At 38.2% G+C, this 25,372-nt stretch overlaps 1 protein-coding gene across 5 annotated transcripts in view; it reads right to left on the reverse strand.

Annotated features, from left to right (window-relative positions):
- Positions 1–25,372, reverse strand: part of me1 (malic enzyme 1, NADP(+)-dependent, cytosolic) — a 240,689-nt gene that overhangs the window by 136,729 nt on the left and 78,588 nt on the right. For all 5 annotated transcript variants that reach the window (XM_007892968.2, XM_007892962.2, XM_007892966.2 and 2 more), the window contains exon 4: positions 15,646–15,795. In XM_007892968.2, the coding sequence (XP_007891159.2) occupies positions 15,646–15,795 (150 nt within the window). The remainder of the gene's footprint in view (positions 1–15,645; positions 15,796–25,372) is intronic.

A 25,372-nucleotide genomic window follows, 5' to 3' on the forward strand; every position in this document is an offset into this window, starting at 1 on the left:
AGGTTACCTTCAGGCTACTGCAAAAGAACCAACTGTATTTCACACTAGTATCGATTGTGGTGCTGGTGACATTATAACCAGGGAACCTGCAAACTCGACTGAATACTCGTTTGAATGGAGACTCAATGTCTGTTCGAATGTTGACTTTGTGTTTGGTGGTATTGTTTCAGTCATCTACACCCTACAGGTAGCAAGAACAGTCTCACTGTCCCAGTTAAAGGATGTTGTTGTCTGAAGGGGGCCTGATTTACATGAAAACTCACTGTCTGTAAGAATGTGTATTTTGTGATTGCGAGAATACTCGCACAAGGAGATAAAGCACTAGGTGTTTGAACACTCATAGAAGCTGGACTTTGGAGGGACTTGCAACAAAAAGTGGTCAGCTCACTCCCCTGCTCAAACCATTTTATGTATTACAACTCCGACTTAATCTAAGGCTTTGGGGTGTTGTCAAAATATATGCTTGTGTCCATTAAATATTTTAAATTTATTTCAAGAATTGCGTATGTTAAATTTGTTAATATAAATGGGATACTGATTTTGTCCTCCCAACTCAAAAAGACCCACTCTAACCACTGATGCAATGGATATAAAATACCAAGCTCTGTGACATCTGATGCCCCACATTTATATTAAATTAAGTTGGAGTCGTAAAACATAAAATGCTGGCACTTATGGCTTGAGCAGAAAAGCGATCTGATCTGAACAAACAGAAACAATTTTATAGTATCCTGAGACAAACGCTGTGGACTCACTTTAGTCATAAACAAAGTGGACTACACACTATTGCTGTAACACAAACTGTGCATACACACATACCTTTCAAAGTTTGAATATTTTCTGGATGTAGATCATCCCTGCCATACAAGGAAGAGCAACTCTTCTCTATTACCCAATAGGGTTGCTTCCTTATTGTTCTCAGAACCACCTCAATGGGCCATTTTGCCTGATGGACTTGTGCTCCTGGGAAGCGTGCCAAGAATGATATTCAAGTTATACAGCTTCTGGTTACTGCTATGCAGGATAGTTCAGGCCAGCTCTAAAATTATAATTCCCAAACCAGTCATAAACGTGTGGGACGAGATGCTGAGGGATATCTAATAAAGGTTATATTGCACTACTCTTGCCCTTTTCAGTTATAAACGGTTGAACTTACGCAGGATGGAGTACAAAACTATTATTTTTTATCGAAAGACTTTACAATTAAACCTCCTCAACTTTTCTTCTAAGATTGTGCCCAGGAAAATGCTGCATATTCATATGTGTAATCATACTGTTGTCAATTATAACGTTGACTTAACTCGTATTGAATAAAATAACAGCACATTTGAAAGGGTCTTGGTAAAGTCTTCTTGGTCAACCAAGAGTAAACTGTCAAAGCTCAGAGCTGGATTGTGGCAGGAAGCCAGTTTTGACCAGTTGAACACAAAACAGTGGTAAAGTGGTAGGGTCTGGAACTGACCTTGGGATATATAAGGTTTTGTTTGTGAAATTTACTGATTTGGTTAAGTAAGTTAAATCTAGACCAGGATGAATATGGAAAATATCTTAATAAACATTTTCAGCATCACTAAATTAATATTAAACTCTTAGATATTGAAGATATTTCCCCAAGCCGATCAACATTTTGGGGAACTCTATCAGTATCCAAACAGAGGGGTGTATGTTAGATGTGTACACACAACTCATGTTTTCATATTCTGACCATTACCCAGAACAAACCTGGTTCTTCAGAACCTCCACCAAACCCTAAGGGGAACTTTGAGTTTTAAAGTCAGCTTAAAACTGTAATTTTAAAGATGGGCTCCTTTACTGTGATGGACTATTCTAAAATATACTGTTCTTTGGGGGTGGAAGTGGTGGGGGGAGGGGAGGAGTAAGAATGGACTCCTTGGGCCAAATAAACAAATGGTTACACACTGGGCGTTAGCTTGGAATATACAGGACCGATTTTCTTATAATAGTAGATACTTCAAACTCAGCAAGCTTTAGTTTTTTGTTCAGCCAGAATGGAATACTCTCTCCCAGTTTACTTGGACAGCATGAGGTACAGGTTGGCAAGAGCCAAGCCTTGAGGACCCCAAATTGTGCATAGGAGCACAGCTGGAATTTAATCAGTTAAACCACTTCGCTTGCACTGTCTGGATAGTTTTCTGCTGTCTGTCCAGCTAGCACCACTGTACCCATTAAGGTTTGGCTTGCAAGGTTAACAGGACTAGAGTTGGAAGAGTCACTGGCCTGTCTTTTCAAGTCCTGCCGATGAGCTAGGCTGGCTGATTTGTCATTAGCAGTGCCCTGCATCACCATGGATCTGCCTGGCACAGGAACTGGACTATCAAGGCCACCACAGAGGATATACTCAATTCTGACAATCCATTGCGAAGCATGTCACACTGGAGCCAGCTAAGCTCCAAAGAGACATCATTTAACCTTCCTTCTCCAAAGAGAATAGTTTTACACTTGTCTATCACAACAAAGGAGCCCATCTTTAATAGTATAGTTTTAAACCGACTCTCAGCCCAAAAGCTGCCCTTAGGGTTTGGCTCAGGTTCTGTAGACAACAATCACTGTAGATCAACAATGGACTGCATCACATTTTGGATTATTTAATTTATGCATGAAATGTATATGATGTTCAAAGAAATGTGATAAAGAATGCAGCTACAAAAAACTAAACTTCAAAAGCGAAAGCTCGTAAAGTTTCTCTGATGATAGAGGAGTTGGGGTTTGTAAACAAGCCAGATTGTTTTGGTCAAAACAGCCAATATTTCTTTCAGATGGTATTTGAAATGCCAGAGCTTCAACTGTTTTCAAGTATTCAAGTGGAGTCCTGTAGCTCAGTGGTTAGAGCACATGCTTTGCAAGCGAGAGACCTGGGTTTGATTCCCGACAGGGCAAAACCGTGGGCAATTTTCCTTACTCCATATGCCTAATAATCCCTCAAAAAAAAAATTGGTCACTTCAATCCATGACTGTTTGTGGGACACTGCTGCGTGCAATTGGCTGCGCGTTCCACCCACAAATATACAGTCAATTCATTTTACAGTATATTCTGTGAAGCTCTTTGAGAGTCTAGAAGACATGAAAAGCACTATATCAAATGCAAGGATTATTATTATTTATTATTATTTCACTTTTCTGTTTTAATTCATCATCAAATCCCTCCACGGGTCTTGCCCCACCTTTGCAACTTCCTCAATCATCCCAACCTCGATGCTCCCTTCACTAAGCGAGTGCCAGTCCTACTCACCCCTACTTAATCCTCGCATTTGATGTAGCGCTTTTCACGTCGGGAGGACGTCCCAAAGCGCTTCACAGAACACACTGTAAAGTGAATTGACTGTATATTTGTGGGCGAACCGGCAGCCAATTGCGCACAACAATGTCCCGCAAACAGTCGTGGATTGAAATGACGAATTTATTATTGTTTTTGGTTTTGGAGGGATTATTATTAGGCGTGTGGAGTAAGGAAACTTGCCCAAGGTTTCACCCTGCCTGGAATTGAACTCAGGCCTACCCACCATCGGCAGCTGGGCTTTTAGCTATCTGCCCTCACTCTCTGGAACTCCATCTCAGGTGCCAAGCCAGGGATTGCTAAGCACCTTGGGATGTCTTCCAGACATGAAAGGTACTACATAAATGTAAATTTGTATTGCTGTAATGAAGCTTAAAAGGACTCGGCCCCATTTTTTACATAACTAGAAACAAAACCCTAAAGCATTCTCATCATCATATCAGCGTTACATTTGAAAAATAGTGAGTTTTTTCCCCTTCATTTGCCACAATCTGCCTTTTATGGCCAGCTTTTTTTCTGTGCATTATTGTGACCTTAATAAAAAGGAAAGTTCATTCATTATAAATTCATGAACAAATGACCCATTGCATCATGGAAGTTTTCAGCACTGACATTTCTCCCAGATTCCAGCCTGATGATGCAGAAACTCAATTACAGTTGAAACATTTATTCAGTGTAAAGATAGCTTTGTGTCATTGAATTTAAGACATCTACTCCCTTTACAAATGTACTCTTATGACTGACTTAGGCTGAGAATGCCACAGTGAAAAATACTATAGAAGCTCCAACATCAAAAGGATTCTATCCTTAATAATGACCCTTCACTTTCTGAAATGTCAGTTTCAGGCTGGCTTTGGTTCCACGATTGGACTCAACATTATCACATTTCATACATAATGACAATTATATAGGGAGTGGCATAGTCACTCATGTTATGCAGTGATATCACACATGCCGCTTGTGGGCAGACCAATGCTGGAGGCCAGTCCTGCAGTGAAATAGGTTTAGCGGAAGTTGAGCAGTGTGTCCAGATGAATATCAAGCAGCTTGAACCAAAGGCAATTTACAGCCTTTACTAATTCTCTAAGTACCCACATCTTCTCAACTGTAGCACTGAACAAGCATGGATAGAACCCAACGTCATGAGATCATGCATATTACCAATTGGTGTCAGTTTTAGTTAACTACAAATTGATTTCTGCAAGGTAAACTCATTTCAACAACAATGTAATTTTATAAGTACATCACCATTCCTCCATTGGGCTTGATCAGTTAGGAGCACTCGGTGGGTTGAGAGAAATAGACACATACATAAGTAGTAGTGAAAGAGAGTTGCATGTTTTAGCAAACAGCCAGTGAAAAATGAAGAAAAAAAAGTCCACAATTTCCAAGCCAACTGACTGCACTGGCACATGTTGTCAAAATCCAAATATGAACTAAACTCATGTTATCCCAGCACATCATTTCTAATGAAATGGATACACTACTCCACAGACAAGCCCTTTAAAATGATTACATTTTCAAGGAAACTTAATAAAGCAAAGTAATTTATCCACGTGGTGCTGCGTTGTTATGTAATCATTTAGCACCCACACGCGGCTTACTGCGTGCAGGTTTCAATGATAATGTGAGGTGTGATACCCTTTCATTTCTAATGTATAAAAATTCACTCAGCAGATAACAAGTTTGAAATACCTGGTATACTATCCAGTTATACTCAATTTCAAGTCAAGAATTTGACACCTTCACAGTACAGCAAGAGTTGGCTTTTTGACCACCCCACCCCCACTTTTAACCAGCACCTTACAATTTAATCATTGCACTAAAAATCAGGTTTTACCTACAAGTCTCAGGAGCTACTTTTCATAACTCCCAACACTTGCTCTCAAATGAATTCTTCTTACCAACACAAAGAGAGTTAATACATTCTTACTAACCAGAAGGTATAGTTACATTTAATTTGCACTTTACAATCCCAACAATAAAAGTCACTGATCATGCGTTTTATGCATTTTGTAAAATAAGAGTGGACGTAGTCTAATAAATGGCAAAGTCTGACCCCAATTGATATGATGCAATCTACAGAACCTTCATTTTCAGCAATTTCACTGCAAATGTACAATAGATGAATCATAAGGCCAAAAGCTGATCAGATTTCTTGCTAAACCCTTAGTATTCAGGCAAGTCCACAGAGGCAGCTTTCTTTGGGTGCAAATCAGCTCTGCACATTTTCAGTTCACACATTTAAACGATCAGATTTAATGGTGGAATATTAACCCTAAACTGCTAAAATAAATGTTACGGAAACATTTTTTTATGTTAATTGTCAACCTAGTTCATTCCAACTTTTAAAGCCCATGACTTGTCATTCTCCTGCATCTACTTTGGAAGGTGGGAGCAAAATGTTCCCTCATTTATTCAGAAGATGATTATGCAGATCACAGGTTGTCAGGGTGCATCCTTACTCCACACGCCTAATAATAATCCCTCCAAAAACCCAAAACAATAATAAATTGGTCATTTTCAATCTACGACTGTTTGTGGGACATTGCTGTGCGCAATTGGCTGCCGGGTTCGCCCACAAATATACAGTCAATTCACTTTACAGTATATTCTGTGAAGCGCTTTGGGACGTCCTCCCGACGTGAAAAGCGCTATATCAAATGCAAGGATTATTATTATTATTATTATTATTATGCTTTGTGTGCATCTCTCGCCGACAAAAAGAGAAGAAAAATCGGGAGTGGGGATCATGAATGCCAGCACATGTCCATGCTATCCAGGAGAAATATTGTGGCTGGATATAAAATTACATCTGCAGGATGTACTTTAAGGAATAATCCCACAAATTTTGTGATAAAACAGCTTTGTTAGAGAGGTTCAGCTCTAATGTTTGGACTGCTAAAATCGATTTGTTAATGGTACCATTAAAGAGCAAGTAATATAGAGTCCTTCACTGGACGCAACTATTCCATTGTCCACAATTATATTGGGAAATAAGAAGTGAAAGTAATATTGTATAATATTTCATTGAGAGAAGAAAAAAAAGAAATACTGTATTGTGAAAGCCTCCAGAAAAAACTCATTTCTCAGAGGCCTCAAGATTTGGTGTGCAATTGGATTGGATTTTCCAAATGTTTGCAATATTCAGTGCAACAGATAGAATTACAATAGGACCATGATAAATCCATCAATCAGTTAACCAAGGGCAAAAAAGTAACCTACGTACTAACTTGAACTGTGAATGGTAAAATGGACTGCTTCCCAAGATAACATTTCAAAACCTTATGCTAAACATCTGGAATATATCCGAGTGCTTGTCAAAATAAATTAAGAGGTAAAATGTCAGAAAAATTGCTCAAATTTCCATTTTCTACCTTCTGCAAATAAATTACATCATAGTTTTTTTTAGAAAGGTCCCTTCATAAAGGAAGATTTGAAATATTGACAAGAATAGAAGCACTAAATCTCAGGTCACTGCATCTCCTGCAATTGGAACGCTCAAGTATTATCTGATCATAGACCAGTATTAAAGCAAAAACAATTATGTAAAGATTTTGGCCCCAGCAACATATACATACAATTTAAATTTACACAGCAACTATCGAATCAGGAAGCTGTCTCAAAATACTCTACACAGCTGGTGGTGGGGGAGATTGAATATCTGACCCAAAACACAGTCAAAGATTTGAGACAGACTCTGAAAGTCGGGAGGGGGGGGGAATTTTATCCCCTTTTCTTCTCAAGCAGTTATAGTTATGCATTGAATTAATACAGCTTTGAACATCTAACCAACCAAGGTTCTAAATTCCTACACGAGATATACCTTACTTGGTGAGAAGACATCTAAACAAGGCATGTCTCAAGACTATGCCTAAGGCCAACCTCCTACTTTCCCTGATCCCAACCCCCACCCGCCTCAGGTCCATATCCCTGAATGTCCAGCGGCTTGGGACATCCTCTTGACATGAAAGGCGCTATACAAATGTAATTTTGTAAGATAGGTGGGAAATCGCAAATGAGTCTAAACTCTACATGTGGGGCTGATTATTCTCCTTGCATTATAGCTTGAGAAGGACACTCCCCACCCACAGTCTATTGAAGACTGAGTGGATAAAGGCACCACCCATTGCAGCATTAACGATACAGACCACAAATCTGCATATTCGAATTCCAGGCACTGTCAACTTAGCTGAACATAACTAAAGCAGCAGTTGCGAAGCCTTAATTGGCCTTAGAGCCCTTAGTTAGAGGGGAAAATCTGCCATTGTAGCATTCCTGAGGCTCCAAATACTTCTCTCAAGACATCATCTTTCAATATAAGATCAGACAGAATCGTTAATTTGGAACCCAAATCTGACCAGAAAGAAAATTTCAAAATTTGGAGTGAATTTAAGAATTTCTTAAAATTCTGTTTAAGCTTTTTAAAACAAAGGCATGAAGAATCTTTATTTTGGGTTTCTCGTCTATTGGAGAGATTCTCTACTTTGATGTGCAGCACCACTATCAGCAGGTAGCTTTTGTGACTTTAAGGATCTCCCTTCCTTGTTTTGAATATAAAATTTTCACTCATTTGTTAGACATTGGTAGCATAAATTAATTGCTGCATTTTCCTACTTGACAGTTTGTATTATATCATTTTATTTATAACAAATAATAAACTTACATTTGATAAAGCTCCTTTCCCATCAAGAGAACAACTCAAAGCACTTTACAAGAATCATGTCTGTGTATTTGTAGGCAAATGTTGTAGCCAATTTGGCACAGAAATTACACATAAACAACCATGAAGTGAGTGAACAATTTTATCCACGGGATCATCGACCAAGACACCCTGGGATCTTTAACGTTTTATTATTATTATTATTGATCCTGATTTCCAGAAGATTATCCCATTCTATGATTGCATTATTCATTTCCATCTGCCTTGACCTTTAGGTGGGTTTAAAGGAACCACCCTTGCCATTTCTATTTAAAAAATACACATGGTTTTTGTTGGTGGCCTGTCTTAAACACCAAAATTTTCATATTTATTGGTTACTCGTCTCATTGTTTATGGGATGTTGCTGAGGCAAATTAGCTGTCAGGATTGCCTAGAAACTCACATCATTTCTAGTCAATTATATTTGTGCTTCAAGTGCTTCAAGATGTCTGTTTTTATATGAAAGAGCCTATAGAAATGCAAGTTATTTTTGCAGATTTCAACATTCCAAATTCATTACAATCTTCAGTATGAGCCAGGATAAGCTACAGAAGTTATAGAATTAACATCAGTGATCAGTAAAACTGCAATGCCCCTTAGTGCAATAACAGATGTCTAGTGCTCGGTCTACCAAATATGTTGACAGAAAGGCTTTGTTACACGTGGGAGGCTCAATATATTGGGTCTTTAGCAGGATTAAAAATCGGGTTATTTTCAGCATCCTGTTGGGATAATAAGATCAGATTTTTTCTAAATGAAGAAGGAAAAAAATTGCCTTTATGGGGAAAGGACTTTCTCCCACTAACTCAGTGCCAGGTACACAAACTGATTATAAGGGAAATCACACTGAATTGACTCATTCCTACCTGAATCAATTGTACCCCATTTTCTTGAACAGAACTCAAAGCACAAATACATAAGCACATTTTACGTTATTTAAACTGTGATAAAGTTTGGTGATCAATTCAAGAGAATGTCAGATGCACAAGTTAAATCTTGCAGTGGGAGATTCACTTATTAAACAACTAGGATGAATGTACTGAAATGTACCGGCTGTAAGGTACTTAGCAAAGTGATTCTGGAAATTGTCAAATCAATTTATTTAGTTAGCACGCAAATAAAACATCTGGCTTTTAAAAACCTGTTCAAGAGAGACAAGGCTAGTTTATAAGCCAACATCTGTCAATTGCTGATTTTAGAAAGATTATGCAATACCTGATTAGACTGCAGGGTGGTGTAGTACAGAAAATAAATCATTGGTGACAGCTCTACACAAACTTAATTATTCAATAATTTAGTTTTAAAATCTAAGACTCATTATCATGTGTTTTTAAGTCAAAAATGTGCATGAAATTAGTTCATACACCCTCAAGCTTTAGGCAAACCAGATAAAGATTTGAGTTGTGAAGGGTTCACTTCATAGGTTTAGAAGCATCAGAAAATTACCTCAACCCTTCAGAAGTAAGAGGTACTGAGGCTGTTCAAAATGTGCCCAGTAGCAATAAAAAGCAATAAAAAGCAAGCAAGATATCTTTTTAAACCATTTTAAAAAATGGCACACAATAGCCCTGCTCCCCAGAATTACAAGGATACATATTTCAATGAAGAGGAACAAATCATTTTTTGCCCTTCAGGAAATTGCCATATCTACTTAGTTATTTTGCAATGTTGTTTTTCATACAATAAGATCCAACAAATCATAAATCTCAGGATACTAAAACAGATTGTTCAGAAGAAAACAGAATTGATCAGAAATCTGTTACTCATACCTAGAAGTTTGTACTCCTGATAAGAGATGTACAAAATTATAAGGGGTTTTCACAAGGTAAATAGAGAGAGGTTATTTCCATTGACAGTTAATAGGGGACATAATTATACGATAGCCACAAGAACAGAGAAAGATTGTTTTCACCCAGTTTTTTGGGATGTGGGATGCCCTGGAAGCAGAGTGGCTTTCAAGAGGGAAGTAGACTGGCATATAAAGTAGAGATGTTTGATGGGGTATGAAGATAAGGCAGGTGGTGGCATTGAGTTGATCTCCATGCTCTCTGAGGCGGTGCAAACTCAATGGCCTCCCTCTGCGCTGTAGATTCCTTGGTTACTGTGATATTAGCCTCCTGAACTTGTAGCACAGGACTCAACTTTCATAAGCTTTCCATCAAAGCTCATATCCAGCATATAAAAAAATACAAACTCATAATATCAGTGGTTGAGCAGTATCTAAGAAGATGCCCAGTTTATATTCTATTGATATCTATCCATCAAAATTATTTCAAAATTGAAACAAAGAAAAATAACAATAGTGAAATTCTTCCCAAAATATTACTCACAAAATTCCAGTTAATCAATTCAAAACAGAACATAATTACCCTTATATAGCACCTTTCATGCCAGGATGACATCTCAAAATACTCAAACTGGAGATGGGAGGAGAAAGAGGAAAGATGACCAAAAACACACTCAAATCACTCAGTTATTCAGACAATGTCCTTTAAACTTATCCCATTAAAATATTTGGATAAAACCCAAGATGAAAGTATAAATTGGATCACATCAGGAAAACATTCTTGGCTAAAATGTTTCCAGATTCTGTTAGTCCCCAACACTGTAATTGTTTTCATATAAAAACAGTATATCCTTTAATATGCTGACAGATAAGCAGCCATAATGAAATACAATAAAACACAACGTACAATTTTCTAGAAACTTAAGATGTACATAAAAACAAGCTCTAATCTTACATGTTCTCCACTTGTGATCTGTCGTTCTCAGTTTCTTTCACCCCCAAAAAATAGCTATCTACATTTAATTGGACACCTCTTATTGGAACCAAAGGTTATTTTAAGGTTACAAATCACTAGAAACTTATTATGTCCATTTTCGTTTCCAAAATATTTTCTTGTTCCAGGAAAACACCTCCTGAGTAGTTGAGAAGTACACTTGCAATAAAGGCACAAGCCTCCTTCAGCCTGGCAAAACAGATTATCAGCTAAAAAGCCAACAGCAGGCAAGTACTTTACAATGTTTCCATTGTATCTTTAAGCTAATGATTTATTTGCCTAATAATGTGGAATGTTTAATTTTCAAACACGGTGGTTCAAGCAATACAATAAAACTCCAATTCAGAAGGGATTCATTATTGGGCTGACAATGCGTGCTTTTTTTCTTGCAGATCTCCCAACTGTCAACTGGGGCACTGCTCATCACCAAGAAGAATAAATCATTTAAGGATAAAGAGGAAATGGTTAGCCAGTCAACAGAGCTAACTGGCAAAAGCAATTTGGGGTGACTGATTCCAACACTGGAATCCACCTTCAGGTCTTGCCCTGACATTCCCAACACTCGTGCAATGTACAGGGCAGTGTAGGGAGCACAGTGCTGCTTAACTAAACATTTGCTAAACTCGCCACAAATTAATGCAGATGTCGCAGCTAAAAAAGTGAACCCAAATATTCTATGCAGTTTGTAAGACTGTTTTGGTCTTCAAATTTTAGGTGGTGCAGAATTGATAAAAATCTGCAATTCATTCTTCGTTTGAAAGCTGATTTTCCAGAGGTTCAAAGGGTTAAGACTAGGTAAAATTTCAGGTCTGCTTCATTTCAAACCCCCAATGAATAATTCACCAATCAAATTAATCCACATGGAATTATGGAAAGATTAAAATGTGCTACAAGGTCAGATTCCGTCCAAATAGAATATATCATTTACATGTAGCATACATACTGTAGCATGGTTAGGTGATTCAATAGTTTCTTACCAAGTGTAAGTTGTAATTGATTTAACGTGCAATTCTTGACAGGTTTCACTCTAGAACATATTCTTGCATTTATTACTTTTAAGATACCAATATACTAAATGAAAGGAAAATAATGGACATCTTACCCAGCATAAAAATCTGCATTTTGAGGACAATCAGGAGTATACTAAAGAATACACTCAAATGCTCAGTTAAATATTATGACAGTCGATATTACCACTTTGGGGGAAGAGTTTTTTTTTTGAAAAATCTGTTTCCCAGTTCCCATTTTTAAAATGGGTAATTTGATAAAATGCCTCATCACATGTAATCATCTTAAAGCACTTTCTGTTTTTCTGTAAAATGTAGGGTCTGAATTTGTGGGCCTCGTTGAACTTCTAAGATTTTCTTATGGGTATCAGTGGTGCAGCTATACAGGAATACCATTTTAGTGTCAGAAAGTTTGCACGTAGTATATTTACAATCATTTCACTGGAACTGATTGCCAGCAATAATTCTTCACTACACAGTGATTAACAGGCAATTAACGTCATCAAAAGGGGTAAAATGGAATCAAATCCCCTGCACAGTTGACAATTGGAAATTCCTGAGTCAATTCCTGGTGGTGCAGAGGCTAATTCAAACTTCATGCCAAAGAGTTATAGAAATGCTCACAAAATTGCAACCCACTCAAATTGCTCATGCAGCAGAGGCTGTAAACCAGCAACAAGATGAACAATTCATTTGGCTGGAAGCCCACAGGCCATTCAACAAACCCAGCTGATCCTGGTTTCTGTCCCAATTAATCTCCTGGGGAAAAAAACTGCAAAATTTGTCCCTGAGATCCAGACAGTCAAGCTCAGTATCCTCCACTCAAAGTTTATTTGCTTACACCACACTTATTCAAGACTGCCAAGTTGCTTACCACAGATGACTTGTTTATTTTCTTCCTCTGCTTTCCTCATCACTGTCTCATTGTAGCATGCACCCCAGAAAGAGATTGGTTTTGATATCATATTAGGAAAGAAATCTAATGGGTGTCCCAGCCAACAGACCAACAAGGTCTGAGCTGCACCTGGTAAACTGCTGAGCAAGGTATTGGAGTCAAATAAAGCACTTCAGAGGTCATGTATTGGATGTTATGTAAAGTTACATTAATATAATAATTCATGCATTTTATATCGCATCTTATGTTGTCGAGACGTCTCAAAGTGCTTCACAGAATATATTGCAAAGTGGATTGACTGTGTATTTTGGGGCGAAAACAAGTAAGTGAAACCATGCTGTTTATCAGTACAAAGCATGGAAAGCTTCCCTATAGCATAACATAAAGCCACAATGGATAAATTCTTAATGTACCAGTGGAAACATCTTCAAAAGCACCTTGGTCTTCTTCAGAGTGACATGTGAGACATGGTACATGTGAACTGAGGGAATCATAGGCACCCATGAAAACAATAACTATAAGTCAAGATAAGGTATTTTAATCTTGTAATAGACAATTGTTGGTTTGAAGATCATTGGTTTCACTAAATGTGTGTGGATATGTTAAGGCAAATGCTATCAGCAAAAAATCAAAACCTAATTGGTTACAATCTCTTAAAATATTATATTTAAATTACAACCAAGACAAAACTAATATCCACTGGTAATATTTTATAAAAATCTAAAATAGCAACAAGCAGTGGAAAGATTGTGTAATAGGTGAAGTACAGGGCGTTTCTAAAGCTGCTGTTCAGCTGCCATCTCTTTTGTTATCTATTACACTCTTCATTAAATCTGACATTAACAGTCAAGATTTAACATGGATCATTGTTACATTGGCCTTCATTGGCAAACATTGTGTGGAGGTTTTCATTTCTTCTGTGCTACTCCATTAAGCCTTGTTGTCATGGGAAAGAATCTTTCATCAGTGTTTGTTTAAAACACTGAGGTCAGCAATGAAGTTAGCTTGGAAACCTATGCAGTGCCATTTGCTGCTTGAATCCTGGAACTAAGGATGATTGGACCAACCCATTCCTTCTCACTAAACTAGCAGCTTTCACACGACAGAAACTCTTCACATCACTGTCATACCATGTTTAGAGAATACACATTAGCAGGTGGTAAATTACACTAAATATCCAATGAAGTGTTGTACAACAGCACTAGTGATTTATTAGTCAGAACTTGATCATCTCTGCACCACATTTCTTGGCGAACTGACCTCTCATTTAGCAGAATTCAAACACTCTCTATTTCTACTGAATACTCATTAAAGTGTCAACGGTCGATATGGTTTGCACTCAGTCCATGAGGATTGAAGAGGCCACCTTCAGTCATAAATCAACACTTATTTATTGGATCACATGGGATCTACATTAGTCTGCATGTCAGAGCTGACTAATAAAAGTATTCAAATTCCTCTGTCCAGTTATTGGAACCAAAAGTATTCTGGCAAAAGAAATAACTGTACAGTTTTTAGCTAAGTTAACACAATGTGTCTGGCTCAGTTGGTAGTACTCTTCCCCTCTGTGTCAAAAGGTTATAGGTTCAAGCCCCATGTCAGAATTGGAATTCATAATCTAGGCCGACATTCTAATGCAGCGCTGGGGGTGTGCTGCATTGATGGACGTGCCGTCCTTCGGATAAGGCGTTAAATTGAGGTTCACCTGTTCAAGTAATCATTAAAGATCCCATTGCACTACTTGGGGAAAAAGGCAGTTTCTCATGGTGTCCTGGCCAACAGTTCCCCAAATAAAATTGGTCAGTTGTTTCATTGCTGTTTGTGGATACTGCTGGACACAAATTGGTTGCTGTGTTCGCCTACAAAAATACAGTCACTACACTTTACAGTAAATCCTATGAAGTTTTTGTTTGATGTCTCCTGACATGGAAGCAAAATCCCCATTTTTTATAATTATTAATGTTATAATTATTGTTATTATTAATTTGTTTTCTTTTATTATTATTACTGTATATGTGGCTATATGGCCATATAATTGGTCAGTTAATAATAACCTTCACTTTTAATATAGCATCTATGTATTTTATATAGTGCCAGCTTAGTTATTGTATTTGTAAGCAAATGTAACAGCCAAATTGCACAGAGTTTAATCCACAAACAGCCATGAAGTGAATGACTAATTGTATCGGGGGTGGGAGGGGGGGAAATTGGTAGCCAGGACACCTGGAGAAATGCCTTCTCTTTAAGCAGTGCCATGGGATCGTTAATGTCCATATGACCAGGCAGACAGAACATTTGTCTAATCCAAGTGATGTCACTCTGTAAATACAATCCTTACATTCGCTTCTCATGTTAGAAATTTAGAAAGTGTTGTCAGTTTTCGGTGTACTATTTGTCAGACAATCAGCAGCTCATTGTCCAATCTGAATGGTGAATACAAATAATTGAGGAAAAGAGGCCTTTCCTCTTTTTATTCTTTCAATCTTGAGAGAAGATGACTCAGAGGGGACCTCATAAGAGGTGTACAAAATGTTAAAATGAGACTGAAAAGTAAACCCAGATTTAGGTTTATAGTTGTAAAGTGCAATTTCAAGACAGATACCAGAACATTTTCTTTACAACGACTTGAACAGATTGCCAGGAAACATAGTAGAAACCAGGACCTAAACGCATTTTAAAAAGTAGCTTGATACAATGATGAATGGATGATAGGAAGGATGAAATGGGATGGACCAAAGGACCTTCTTCATCTGACCAATCATGTGATCTTCTCAGCTTCCTTTCATATTCATTTTACAATAAGCATCACCAATGTTTATTCATTTATATGGCACAGTTCCCAGACCCTGCCCCCCACCGCATGTTCAAATGGGTTTTCATAGAAAAAGCATTGTGTGGCATCACATTTGCAGGTGGCAATTTATACCAATATCTAATCAATTGATGAACAACAAAGAGTCACTTACCGTGGTCTGCGAAATGCAAGTCCATACTGTTGGCAAGCCAGGCCCACAGTGGGTGTGTAAACAATGGGCATAAACTTCTCTATATCTAAGGTCAGCACTTTGTAGAAAAGCTTCTCATTTCGATCTTGAAGGCACATTAGGAATATATAACTAAAAAAAAGAATAAAACAAGAGTATTAATAGACTAGGAGATATTATGTTACAATACACTGTGGAAAAATGTGAATATATTTTCCATTCAACAAATGAGTAAATATAGAACTCTTGTATCAAAAGTTAATATTTACTGTAGAAGAGGCTCAAAATTTTTATTTAAATTACACCAAAGGAGGAATAAAAGAGGATTTTTTCTCTTCTGTTTGTTCAGCTATTAAATATATTTTCTTTGGCTGTCTAATTGATCTCATATTGCTTAGGCATTAAAAATTAAACGAGACATTTGTACCACTGAAAATCAAATTCTAATTAATTGTGGTATATTTTGAGGTCTGCTCCAGTAGTACATTAAACACTAAGTATAAGAAAAGTAAAAAATAGCCACATTTTCATTTACGTTTCAGACCAATAACCAACAAGACCTTGGATTTCACAACCAATTTAACAAAGATTGTTGAGATTTTCAAGAGTTGAAAAACAAAAGTGACATTGAAAACACAATCCCCCAAAGCATTCTCTGTAATGGATTGAATTTCTTAATGTTGACTTCTGGAATTTGAGTTTCTTACTTCCCTCACAGTCTCCAGTGCACTGTAATTAGATTTCCAAATTCCAGTTTCTAATACACACAATACAAAATTACATTTATAAAGCGCCTTTCACATCGGGAGGACATCCCAAGGCGCTGAACAGTCAAGGATTAGGGACCAGGAACTGAGCGGGGGTTGCCATCAGGAAGGATGGAGGGCAGGGAGGGTGGCTGAAGGCACGGTTGAAGAGGAGGATCTTGAGGGGCGCCCTGAAGGAGGCAAGGGATGGAGCGAGGTGAAGGGATTGTGGGATGGAGTCCCATAGGGTGGGTGCAGAAATGCTGAAGGCCCGAATGCCGATGGTGGGGTTGACTGGGTGGGGAACATGGAGCAGGCCGGAGCCTACTGAGCAGAGGGAACGGATCGGTTGATCTCAGCTGTGCACTGAAGTTGACTGTAATATTTCCAGAGAGTCAATAGAAAAGGGGGAATAAAGGCACAACACTCCAGATTACTATTCGATGACTCTTGCTTGTACAAAGCTGTGGGTGTCAGGGAAAGAAAACATCAAACTCGATTGAAATGCTGCTCTTTCTCCCGCCCCCCCCAACCCCATGCCTCCGATAATTAGTAGCTTCGCAATACTCATTCACCTTATTAAATTACAGTAGGACTAGGACTTGTTGCCCATTTCCAAAGTGTTGAATTCCTGGATAATCCCAAACCATTGTCCCTGATAAAAAGAAAATGGTACAATCTAAGGATACATATGGCACATGACCATGAGTGACACTACTGCAGCAAACTAAGAAAACAGGAGGTGCGATCCAGAAATTCTGCTATATGAAAATTGTGAGTTACTGGTATATTATGCCAGTGTATTTTATCGGATAATACGCCAGTGAACCTCATACAGTATTTCAGTTCCTCTTTAAAATGTCAATATGCAACTGACATTGACTACAGAACATTTGCAATGGAACCTTTGTGATACAATCTCAGGATATACCACATGTGCTTTTGGATTATGATCCAATTAAATGGTTATCAGTGCCAGATTTTGTACCAAGGCTGCTTCATCTATCGCAAATTAGTTCCACTAGGAAAGATTCAGCGGTTTCATACAATCTAACTGAACTATAGTGACAGATGGCTATTCATTTTCAAGTAACACTACGCTAGGATGGGCTCACTGTTCAGCTCAATCTCTATTCAGTGCTTGCACTAATGGGAAAAAATGCAATAAATGCCAATGAGGAGGCTTTGCTATGTTCACATTCAGTACAAAGGAGTTATTGAGAGTACATTTTGTTACAGTTGCAATTCAGCACTGCTCACAGATATTGATCTTAATTTTCTTTCCTCCAAGCTTAATTTATAAATCACTTTAACCAGCAAAAAATCTAGTGTAGTTGTTTTAGACTTGCCCTCACTTTTCAACATGTGAAATTCACTTTGTGCTCACATTCTAAAGGATAATGCGATTCTGTGATATAACACAGCAGCTAACATTTTCAATGTAGAACAGAAGTAAATGCTACAGAGGAACAGAATATAGCGCAATTGTTCACCTACAAATACGTGGTCACAAAACTTTATAGTATATCCTGTGAAGCATCCTCCCAATGTGAAAGGCATGATACCAAATGCAAAGATTATTATTACTAACAGGATTTAAAACTGCACACACTCAATCAGATTTGTCCTTCATAAAGTCCTTCATAAAGTACTTCAATGTTCTTCCATTTCCAAAATATACAGCATTTGATTTGAGGCACAATTGTATCCCTGGTTATTAAAAATAACCAGTGCAGAAAACCTACATTCTATACACGATAACTGTAGGTGATCAGCCTTATACCTAGTGTTAGAATGAGGAATCCACAGGTCATCTTAAATTATTGCTGTGTTTCTAATGCAGAGAGTACATTGGTGCTGCACAGCACAATTTGAAACCCTGACTGCTGGATGATTCAAAAACTTTAAGACAAGTTTGTGTTAATCTTTTAAACAAATCCTAGAACAATATTCTAGCATTTGATTTTGGAGTTCTGATGCGGTGCTAATTTACAATTCCCTGACACTACGATGAGGCATTGCCAGAGCAAGTTGCTTTGTCTCCAACAGTGTAAAGCTCTCTCTACATAGCTACAAAAAGCAACTTAATCCTGATCTCAAAATTTCCATTATACGATTGCCTACATTTCCATTTCTCACACCAACCATTTTTATGTTTCTTGTAGATCTCATTCATGATGCAATTTATTAGCATAATCTGAGCTCAGCAAAGAAACTGTACATGGGTGGATTGAAGAACTGGCGCATTTGTGGGCAGCTCTACTGAAAGGGAACTTGTATTCTCTTTTAATGTAGATTTCATGGGTATTTGGAATATTCAGGCACATTCAAAGATTTAAGAAATGCCTGCAAGTCAACCAATCTCTGTTTATTCAATAATATAAATTTGAATCACTCAAAATTTGTAGTCTGAAGTGACAACCATTTAAAATCCTAAATCAATGTTATACAAATGTTTGATGTTTGGACATGGCATGAAAATGTTGGTTCGGTGGGAGAAATCTACACATCGTTAATGGTGCATCTTATTCTTACCAACTAACATTTTCAGCAGCGTGAGGGGTGAGGTAGTGCCGTAGTCGCCAGACTCTGCAGCTCGTGAACTGTCCCGCACCAGACTTCGCGACCACATCACTCCCACCCTCGCTCGCCTCCATTGGCTTCCCATCCCCCAGAGGATCGAATTCAAGATCTTCATCCTCACCTACAAGGCCATTCATGGCCATGCTCCCTCCTACCTCTCCGACCTACTATCCCCTACCTACCTGCCTGTACCCTCCGTTCCTCCGGCTCCGGTCTGCTCCACATCCCCCGCCCCAACCGCCGTACCATCGGTGGCCGGGCCTTCAGCCTCTCAGCCCCTAGGCTCTGGAACTCCATCCCCCAGTGCCTTCACCTTGCTTCCTCCCTTTCCTCCTTCAAGGCCGGTCTCAAGACCTTTCTCTTTGACCGTGCCTTCAGCTCCCCTCTCGACTCTCTACGCCCTCCTCACTTCCTCCCTTCCCTCCCCTCACCCTGACCATTTCCCTCCTGCTCGGGTCCTGACCCAACTGTCCAGCGCCTTGGGACATCCTCCCGATGTGAAAGGCACTCTATAAATGGAATCTTGTTGTTGTTGTTGTTGCTGAGCTAAGGCTTCATTTAATGTAAGCCTTTGCTTCGGTGAAAATGTTAGTTGAAAAGAACATGTCATTCTACAGGCTACTATTAAGCATGCAACAAGTATGAGCAAAATAAATAATAACAGTAACTTGCAAATTGCTCCTCATGTGTAAATTTATTTGTTGGTCAGTATAACACAAACAGGGGTTACTTTCTGCAGTCACCACCAACAACAACTTGGATTTATATAGCGCCCTCCACGCCGGACGTCATCTCAGAGCACCAGTCTCCCACCACCAAAAAATATGCTCTGTGTTAACATTCATTTGGCAAGCATCAGTGAAAATTAAAGCTATGCTTCCAATTGTTATGACATTGGAACAAAATTACCAGAAATGACTCAAAGTAAATTATTGGGCTACAAGACTACTCATTACATCTTACTCCCAGTGGGTTCTTGTTCTCCAATTGTAAACCAGTAAATGATTAGAATATATATAATATATAATGTATATATAATATATAATGTATATATAGTATATAATGTATATATATGATATATATATAACATATAATGTATATATAATATATAGTGTATATATAATATATATATGTATAAACAGAGAAGCCCTGCAGTTCAGTGGTTAGACCGCTCGCCTCACTAGTGAGAGACCTGGGTTTGATTCCTGACAGGGCAAAACCTTGGGCAAGTTTCCTTACTCCACACACCTGATAATAATCCCTCAAGAAAAAAACCCAATAATAAATTGGTCAATCCACAACCGTTTGTGGGACACTGCTGTGTGCAATTGGCTGCTGCGTTTCACCCACAAATATACAGTCAATTCATTTTACTGTATATTCTGTGAAGTGTTTTGAGAAGTGATAAGGCACTATATCAAATGCAAGGATTATTATTATATATAAGATGGCCACATCATAATCCTCCATATCAATACAGTGCACACAGGGTTACTCACTAATCTTAGGGTAACACTCTTGGATACAGCAGCAGATAACCAACAGTAATAATAATTTTTCCATTTGATATAGTGCCTTATCACATCGAGATATCTCAAAGCACTTCACAGAATATACTGTAAACAGTACTGGTTTATGTTTTGCCAGAGAGTATTATTAGTCAGAGAACTAATCAGTAGCTCAGAAATTAATATTTGAAACCTTTATTCCATGTCCATTGATTCACAAAGGATAAGCTCCAACTATTACACTACCCACACATTTCAAACTAGTCACCAGTATTTTCAGATGACTCATGTCATTGTCTTGAGAAACAAATAAGTTAAGAATTTGTTCCCATTCAATAATTATTGCCAGACCTAGAACCCCCACCCCACTTAACGTAATTCAGTAGGAATCTGCTCTGCAGCACTCACATGCTGATCTTGGCAATTGAGGCAGCTTTTCAATATAAGGATTCCCTCGAGTGTTATTGTGCTGCAGCCATGAGGAGAGTGGGGAGAAAAGGAGGAAAATCATTATGTGTGGCTACACTGTGGATTTAATGTGTTACATATAATTACCAATTTATTCTAAGTAGGAACAAGTTTCATGATAACAATACAGTATATTACTATGTTGACATATCACCACAAGAGGCAGGAATTTAAATTTACTTTGAAAGGTCAGTTAATGCTAGGGAGTCATTGGGGCAGGAACAACCTGAGGACTGAACAGAACATAGCACGAAGACTAATGCTGAGGAAACTACACCTAAAAGAGCGTTATTTGCTGAACCAAATCCTCATCATTCTTGTGGGGATTTCCTTTTTTTTTGGTCAGCCTAGGGTCTGACATACACTTAAGAGTAACCAAATTGAGAATCCCATGATTCCTGTCTTCGAGACATCTCAAAGCGCTTCACAGAATATACCTTAAAGTGAAATGGCTGTATATTTTGTGGGAGAAACACGGCAGCCAATTGCACACAGCAGTGTCCCACAAACAGTCGTGAATTGAGTGATCTAATTATCATTATTATTATTTATTTATTTTGAACGGTTATTACCCTCCAGGAAAAGTGATCCACCAATCGACTAACAACCACTGCTTACTGCTAGGTAAACAGAGGTGTGTGGAGTAAGGAAACTTGCCCAACATTTCGCCCTGCCCGAGAATCAAACCCAGTCCTCTTGCTTGTGAGGCGAGTGTTCTAACTAACCACTAAGCTACAGGACTACACATGGAAGTCCCTGAGATAGATTGTTGGAATGCAATGCATTCCCTGGAAAGTATTACCTAATTCTGGAAAGTATTAGGTGCAGGTTAGCAACAGCCAAGGTTTGGGGACCCCAGAGTGTGCATTGGGGTACTGCTGGAATCTGACCAGATAAAACCACGTAACTTGTTATTGATATTGCTGCTGGCAAGCTTTCCCACTGCTTGTCCAGTTAGGACCACCCTATCCATTGGGACTTGCCTGGTTAACAGGAGCTGAGTGGGATGATTCCCTGCCCCCAGCGACTGGTCTGCCTTCCTGCTAATGAGCCAATGTTCAGTTCAGCCAGTTTAGCTCCAAGGAGATATTATCCTTAATACTGTTTTAAATGCAAGATCATGTTGAAATTTCAAAAAAATCTTAGATTCAGTCTAAATTTTTAAGTTGATTTTCTGCAGGTCTTTAGAAAAACAACTTAATATTAAAACTGAATTGAAGATTTTTTTAAAATCTTAAAATTTAAGACCATATAATAATCCTTGCATTTAATACAGTGCCTGAGGAAATTCCAAAATACTTCACAGGATATATTATAAAGTGTAGTGAGTATAAGCAAACACTGCAGTCTATTTGTACACAGCAATATCCCACAAACAGCCATCCAGTGAATGGCTAATATTTGGGGGATTGTTGACCAGGACACTGGCAGAAACTTCTTCCACTGTGTCTTATGAGAATTGAGAACCTCATGATGTACCAAATAGTTTCCTGATTCACATGAATTCTGATAACATTTACCAACAGAAAGAAGCTTACTTCACTATAACCTCTTCTATACGTTTTGTTTGTTTCTCTCGGTTACTGCTAATAAGATGGTACTCAAAAGGTAAAGCGGTACTATCCATACACCGAAAAAGAGAAGGCAGATGGGAAAGTAGCATTATGCCTGGCATTCTAATCAGACAGTCTACTAACAGCAGAGACAGCTTCAAAGAGATTTGTCTTTAATTGCAATGTGAGTGAAGGCGGACTACAATTTAGAAGCATTAAAAGACCAACCTGATTTCTTTCCAAGATGGTACAGAGAGGAAACAGTAAGTTCTGATGCATAGATTTCTGCCTGAACTCTTAAAATCCAGATGCAGATAATCTGCAAATAGCCGATTGTTGATTTTCCTTTGAGGCTCAGGCTTGTTAGGTATAATGGCTTATTTTCCCCATTCATACAACTTCTCTCCCTACACAACTTCCACATGAAATATTCTTCAGGAAGGGTTTATCGCCTCTGCATTGCAAGAATATTATTTCAATGACAAAGCTGGCTGAATGAGATGACGAAGTTGTTTACTCATTGTAGTTAAAGTTTTGGGAAACATCTGAAATTTACACGAGTCTCTTATAAAATCCTTCTGAGCATTATTGAAGGAATCAAATTCCATACCAAACGGATCATTTAGCCTGGATCATTTTACCAGTCTCAATGAAGGTAACCAAAGTAATTCATACACCCACATATGGTTGCATTTTACATCCTCCATTTCAGATCACATGTAAAACCAGTCTGCAATTTTTCTCAGAGTACTAGTGTTGAAAAACCCGCTCCATTAGTACTGCAGGTGTTTTGCAAAACAGGAAAGAGTACAGCAATCATACAGCCTTTAGTTTGCAAATGTGTACTTGTTTTTAAATTATATTCGGCTGATCATACTACAGATCTATACAAAACCAACACAGTGGTCAAAATATGATTGCTACCTCCTGCTTAGACTGTAGTGTTTACATCGACATTAGGATAAGTATTGCCTACATGAGGTAACAACATAATTAATTTATTTAATAATCCTTGTATTTGCACTTGATTTAGCGCCTTTTACTTTTGGAGGGCATCACATAGCAATACACAGGATTTACTGTAAAGCGTAGTATTTGTAGGCGAATATGGCAGCCATTTTTGCACCCAGCAATGTCCCACAAACAGCTATGAAGTGAATGACCAGTGTTTATCTGAGGGATTGTTGGACAGGATATCCGAGAAATATCCTTCTCTTTTGAAATTGTGCCATGGAATCTTTAACATTCACCTCAATAGGCAGATGAGACCTTGATTTAATATGCCATTAGAAGCATGGCATCTCTCACAAAACAACTCATTCTCAGCACTGTATTGGAGTGTCAGCTTGAGTTCCAAGACCCAACATGGGGCTTCAACTCACATCCTTCTGACTTGGAGGTGAGGTTGCGACCAAGTGAGCCAGGCTGACACAGCTGTGGGCTTCATAACGTCTGAAGGCAGCAGTGACTGGTTTACCTTATCCAGCTTTCAAAGTGAATTCACTATTTATGTTCAGAAAGATTTTCAAAGCAAACCTAACTGGAATTTGGTGAATGACTTAGCTGTTTTGTATGAAGGTACCTATTAATACATAGTGGTCATCGTGGGCATTGTTTGCTCCAGGATTTGTACATCAGGCTGGAAATGAACGCTCCACATTTAAAAAAGTATATATTTTCTTCACTGGAAAATTGGCTTCCTAACAAAATAACCTATGTGCTCCTGAAAAACAACAATTAATGTGTGGAATTCTCACCCATTTACTATGGTTGAAGGGTTACTGTTGAAGGTGCTTTCTGTGTCCTACAAGTCAGGTGCTTCAAATAGGGACAAGCCTAGAATCTTTCATGCTTTTGCATCGATTAACAAATGAACATGGAATTTTCTGTTATACTGTTTCTTTGAATACTGTGCACGCACAAGTAGTCTTCAATAATGTATTGTAAAAAAAAAGGAAGCATCATTGCAGCTGTGTAGAGCACTACAACATCAACAAAATTACATTTGTATAGCACCTTTCCCTAGGATATCTGATTAATCAGATATATAATGACCATTTCTGGGCACTAATCTTAGGAATGATACACGAGTATTGCAGGAAGGCCAGAATAATAACTAAGATGAAAAGACGCAGCTATGTCTGGAGGCTGAGTAAATTAAAACTCCAGAGTTCTCCAGAGCTGAAGATGTTAAAGAAGTGATTGAGGTGCTGAAAATAATTGACACCATTTAGCTATCAACAAGAAACATTCTACTCAAACTCTAAACTGTTCCACCTTTCTTGCAGTTACTAAATGCAGAATAATTACCCAAAATCTTATAACTGGAGCCAAACCAGTCCAAAAAAAATCAGAAAGCATTAGACAGAAGTTTGCAATATCATGGAATACACAGCCTCATCCACTGCAGAATCAACTCAGATATTTAATAGGAAGATAGTTAGATATTTTGAAAGTAGCAATATCAAATATAGAGCCAAAACGCACAACATTTCTCAAGGTATTCCTTGGGTTAATTAGTACAAGAAGACTGAGGATGAAGAAGGTCTCAGAGGGAAAGAGAACTTGGTTGATTATTATATCACTGAGAGGTTTGGTTTCAAATCAATCTACTAGTAATAGATACAGGAGAATTGGCTTATATTACCTTCTCCCCCATCCCAGTCCACAACCCATGAAATAGCACTGCCAGACTTATAGGAATGGTAGCTTGTGGACCATGTTGCAATGAGGTTTCCATGTACATTGCAATGTTGGCTGATATACTCATTCCCATTCTAAAATGTAACCAAAAAAACAGCAATTTCTGAAACTTTAATTTACCGTAGAGATAGATTTTCCTCACCAAAGG

Source organism: Callorhinchus milii, unplaced genomic scaffold (genome assembly GCF_018977255.1).
Source record: "Callorhinchus milii isolate IMCB2004 unplaced genomic scaffold, IMCB_Cmil_1.0 Scaffold3, whole genome shotgun sequence".
NCBI lineage: Eukaryota > Metazoa > Chordata > Chondrichthyes > Chimaeriformes > Callorhinchidae > Callorhinchus > Callorhinchus milii.